The 5,000-nt window shown below is 48.6% G+C and overlaps 1 protein-coding gene across 1 annotated transcript in view; it reads left to right on the top strand.

Moving 5' to 3' along the window:
- Positions 1-4,204, top strand: part of vhll (von Hippel-Lindau tumor suppressor like) — a 5,648-nt gene extending 1,444 nt beyond the window's left edge. Inside the window, exon 3 of the mRNA XM_055905834.1 lies at positions 3,725-4,204. Within this exon, the coding sequence (XP_055761809.1) occupies positions 3,725-3,882 (158 nt within the window). The 3' untranslated portion in view covers positions 3,883-4,204. The remainder of the gene's footprint in view (positions 1-3,724) is intronic.
- The last annotated feature ends 796 nt before the right edge of the window (positions 4,205-5,000 follow it).

The raw sequence follows: 5,000 nt of genomic DNA, 5'->3' as shown, positions 1-5,000 counted from the left end.
TTCCCTCGTTGTCACCTACACTACACTTCCTTTTGCTGTCGTTTCCTTCCCTCGTTGTCACCTACACTACACTTCCTTTTGCTGTCGTTTCCTTCCCTCGTTGTCACCTACACTACACTTCCTTTTGCTGTCGTTTCCTTCCCTCGTTGTCACCTACACTGCACTTCCTTTTGCTGTCGTTTCCTTCCCTCGTTGTCACCTACACTGCACTTCCTTTTGCTGTCGTTTCCTTCCCTTGTTGTCACCTACACTACACTTCCTTTTGCTGTCGTTTCCTTCCCTCGTTGTCACCTACAATACACTTCCTTTTGCTGTCGTTTCCTTCCCTCGTTGTCACCTACACTACACTTCCTTTTGCTGTCGTTTCCTTCCCTCGTTGTCACCTACACTACACTTCCTTTTGCTGTCGTTTCCTTCCCTCGTTGTCACCTACAATACACTTCCTTTTGCTGTCGTTTCCTTCCCTCGTTGTCACCTACACTACACTTCCTTTTGCTGTCGTTTCCTTCCCTCGTTGTCACCTACAATACACTTCCTTTTGCTGTCGTTTCCTTCCCTCGTTGTCACCTACAATACACTTCCTTTTGCTGTCGTTTCCTTCCCTCGTTGTCACCTACAATACACTTCCTTTTGCTGTCGTTTCCTTCCCTCGTTGTCACCTACACTACACTTCCTTTTGCTGTCGTTTCCTTCCCTCGTTGTCACCTACACTACACTTCCTTTTGCTGTCGTTTCCTTCCCTCGTTGTCACCTACACTACACTTCCTTTTGCTGTCGTTTCCTTCCCTCGTTGTCACCTACACTGCACTTCCTTGTGCTGTCGTTTCCTTCCCTCGTTGTCACCTACACTGCACTTCCTTTTGCTGTCGTTTCCTTCCCTCGTTGTCACCTACACTGCACTTCCTTTTGCTGTCGTTTCCTTCCCTCGTTGTCACCTACACTACACTTCCTTGTGCTGTCGTTTCCTTCCCTCGTTGTCACCTACACTACACTTCCTTGTGCTGTCGTTTCCTTCCCTCGTTGTCACCTACACTACACTTCCTTTTGCTGTCGTTTCCTTCCCTCGTTGTCACCTACACTGCACTTCCTTTTGCTGTCGTTTCCTTCCCTCGTTGTCACCTACACTGCACTTCCTTTTGCTGTCGTTTCCTTCCCTCGTTGTCACCTACACTGCACTTCCTTTTGCTGTCGTTTCCTTCCCTCGTTGTCACCTACACTACACTTCCTTTTGTTGTCGTTTCCTTCCCTCGTTGTCACCTACACTGCACTTCCTTTTGCTGTCGTTTCCTTCCCTCGTTGTCACCTACACTACACTTCCTTTTGTTGTCGTTTCCTTCCCTCGTCGTCACCTACACTACACTTCCTTTTGCTGTCGTTTCCTTCCCTCGTCGTCACCTACACTACACTTCCTTTTGCTGTCGTTTCCTTCCCTCGTTGTCACCTACACTACACTTCCTTTTGCTGTCGTTTCCTTCCCTCGTTGTCACCTACACTACACTTCCTTTTGCTGTCGTTTCCTTCCCTCGTTGTCACCTACACTACACTTCCTTTTGCTGTCGTTTCCTTCCCTCGTTGTCACCTACACTACACTTCCTTTTGCTGTCGTTTCCTTCCCTCGTTGTCACCTACACTACACTTCCTTTTGCTGTCGTTTCCTTCCCTCGTTGTCACCTACACTACACTTCCTTTTGCTGTCGTTTCCTTCCCTCGTTGTCACCTACACTACACTTCCTTTTGCTGTCGTTTCCTTCCCTCGTTGTCACCTACACTACACTTCCTTTTGCTGTCGTTTCCTTCCCTCGTTGTCACCTACACTACACTTCCTTTTGCTGTCGTTTCCTTCCCTCGTTGTCACCTACACTACACTTCCTTTTGCTGTCGTTTCCTTCCCTCGTTGTCACCTACACTACACTTCCTTGTGCTGTCGTTTCCTTCCCTCGTTGTCACCTACACTTCCTTTTGCTGTCGTTTCCTTCCCTCGTTGTCACCTACTCTACACTTCCTTTTGCTGTCGTTTCTTTCCCTCGTTGTCACCTACACTACACTTCCTTGTGCTGTCGTTTCCTTCCCTCGTTGTCACCTACACTTCCTTTTGCTGTCGTTTGCTTCCCTCGTTGTCACCTACTCTACACTTCCTTTTGCTGTCATTTCCTTCCCTCGTTGTCACCTACTCTACACTTCCTTTTGCTGTCGTTTCCTTCCCTCGTTGTCACCTAGATATAAAAGAGTCAAACCAATAATAGCATTGACTTTTGCCCTGTCCCAGGCTACTATAAGCTGGTAGGCCTAGGCAACAAGACTTTTGCCCTGTCCCAGGCTACTATAAGCTGGTAGGCCTAGGCAACAAGACTTTTGCCCTGTCCCAGGCTACTATAAGCTGGTAGGCCTAGGCAACAAGACTTTTGCCCTGTCCCAGGCTACTATAAGCTGGTAGGCCTAGGCAACAAGACTTTTGCCCTGTCCCAGGCTACTATAAGCTGGTAGGCCTAGGCAACAAGACTTTTGCCCTGTCCCAGGCTACTATAAGCTGGTAGGCCTAGGCAACAAGACGGAGAGGAAAACAACCGATACTATTGAGACTTCCCCTCAAGTTGTTGTTCGTGTCACCAACCACACATGCGTTACTTGTTTGGCATTTTACCCCTCAAAAGGTATGTTGATGGTTTCTTCCTGTGTTCCAGTATTGTTGATAGTAGCCTGGGTCCCAGATGTTGTTCTGATCTCACCAACTCCTGATGGAATTGTCGTGACAAATCATTTAGCTTGGCGATGGAGTAGACAAAAAGCACAAACAGACCTGGGACCAACTCTGTCCGGGAGTGTTGACAGACCTGGGACCAGCTCTGTCCAGGAGTGTTGACAGACCTGGGACCAGCTCTGTCCAGGAGTGTTGACAGACCTGGGACCAGCTCTGTCCAGGAGTGTTGACAGACCTGGGACCAGCTCTGTCCAGGAGTGTTGACAGACCTGGGACCAGCTCTGTCCAGGAGTGTTGACAGACCTGAGACCAGCTCTGTCCAGGAGTGTTGACAGACCTGGGACCAGCTCTGTCCAGGAGTGTTGACAGACCTGGGACCAGCTCTGTCCAGGAGTGTTGACAGACCTGGGACCAGCTCTGTCCAGGAGTGTTGACAGACCTGGGACCAGCTCTGTCCAGGAGTGTTGACAGACCTGGGACCAGCTCTGTCCAGGAGTGTTGACAGACCTGGGACCAGCTCTGTCCAGGAGTGTTGACAGACCTGGGACCAACTCTGTCCAGGAGTGTTGACAGACCTGGGACCAGCTCTGTCCAGGAGTGTTGACAGACCTGGGACCAGCTCTGTCCAGGAGTGTTGACAGACCTGGGACCAGCTCTGTCCAGGAGTGTTGACAGACCTGGGACCAGCTCTGTCCAGGAGTGTTGACAGACCTGAGACCAGCTCTGTCCAGGAGTGTTGACAGACCTGGGACCAGCTCTGTCCAGGAGTGTTGACAGACCTGGGACCAGCTCTGTCCAGGAGTGTTGACAGACCTGGGACCAGCTCTGTCCAGGAGTGTTGACAGACCTGGGACCAACTCTGTCCAGGAGTGTTGACAGACCTGGGACCAGCTCTGTCCAGGAGTGTTGACAGACCTGGGACCAGCTCTGTCCAGGAGTGTTGACAGACCTGGGACCAGCTCTGTCCAGGAGTGTTTAAAAACACATCAAGTTTCATACACGTCATTATTTCTCTCTGTGTTCCAGTGTACTCTCTCCAGGAGTGTTGTCTGATGCTAATCCGTAATCTGGTAGAAGAGGAGGACTACGGCAGACTGGACATCCCCGAGTCACTGAAGACAGACCTCAGACAACAGCCTGACTTACTGAAGGAGCTGGGACTCATCAACCGTTGTGTCATTTAGATCACAATGAATCAGAACGGGGGGGGGGGGTGACCTGATCCTAGATTAGCTCTCATACTCTGAGAAGCTCTATGCATAACAGGCCACTGAATCATGGACTTTCTGTTGACCAAATGCAGCCTTTCCCCCCCCTGCTCTGACCTCGCTGGTGACTATAGAACAGTGGAAGTCAAAGTCAGGGTCGGGGAACTGCAGTGGGGTCGCCAATTAAGAGTACTTATTATTATTAAGAGTACATATTATTGTATGGGACAAAAAAAACTTAAAATGTTTAAGAAATATATATTTTTTTAAATATTTATTGAATAAATGTATTTGTTTATTTCTTTTCATTTTTATGAGGGATGAAAACACAATGAATTTAAGGTTATATGGGGTGAGGTCGCAACAAATTCTTGAGGAGAAAATGGCGTCCCCACTGAAACATTTTGAATACCACTGGCTTAGAGCATCTGAATGAAACATGTCCCTACCCTGAACTCATTGGGGACTCTAGAAGCTCAGAGCATCTGAATGAAACATGTCCCTACCCTGAACTCATTGGTGACTCTAGAAGCTCAGAGCATCTGAATGAAACATGTCCCTACCCTGAACTCATTGGGGACTCTAGAAGCTCAGAGCATCTGAATGAAACATGTCCCTACCCTGAACTCATTGGGGACTCTAGAAGCTCAGAGCATCTGAATGAAACATGTCCCTACCCTGAACTCATTTGGGGACTCTAGAAGCTCAGAGCATCTGAATGAAACATGTCCCTACCCTGAACTCATTGGTGTCTCTAGAAGCTTAGAGCATCTGAATGAAACATGTCCCTACCCTGAACTCATTGGGGACTCTAGAAGCTCAGAGCATCTGAATGAAACATGTCCCTACCCTGAACTCATTGATGACTCTAGAAGCTTAGAGCATCTGAATGAAACATGTCCCTACCCTGAACTCATTGGTGACTCTAGAAGCTCAGAGCATCTGAATGAAACATGTCCCTACCCTGAACTCATTGGGGACTCTAGAAGCTCAGAGCATCTGAATGAAACATGTCCCTACCCTGAACTCATTGGTGACTCTAGAAGCTCAGAGCATCTGAATGAAACATGTCCCTACCCTGAACTCATTGGGGA

The sequence above is a fragment of the Salvelinus fontinalis genome, chromosome 39 (genome assembly GCF_029448725.1).
Source record: "Salvelinus fontinalis isolate EN_2023a chromosome 39, ASM2944872v1, whole genome shotgun sequence".
In the NCBI taxonomy this organism is placed as follows: Eukaryota; Metazoa; Chordata; class Actinopteri; order Salmoniformes; family Salmonidae; genus Salvelinus; species Salvelinus fontinalis.
The sequence above is the reverse complement of the archived record's forward strand: the minus strand, read 5'-3'. Positions and strand labels throughout refer to the sequence as shown.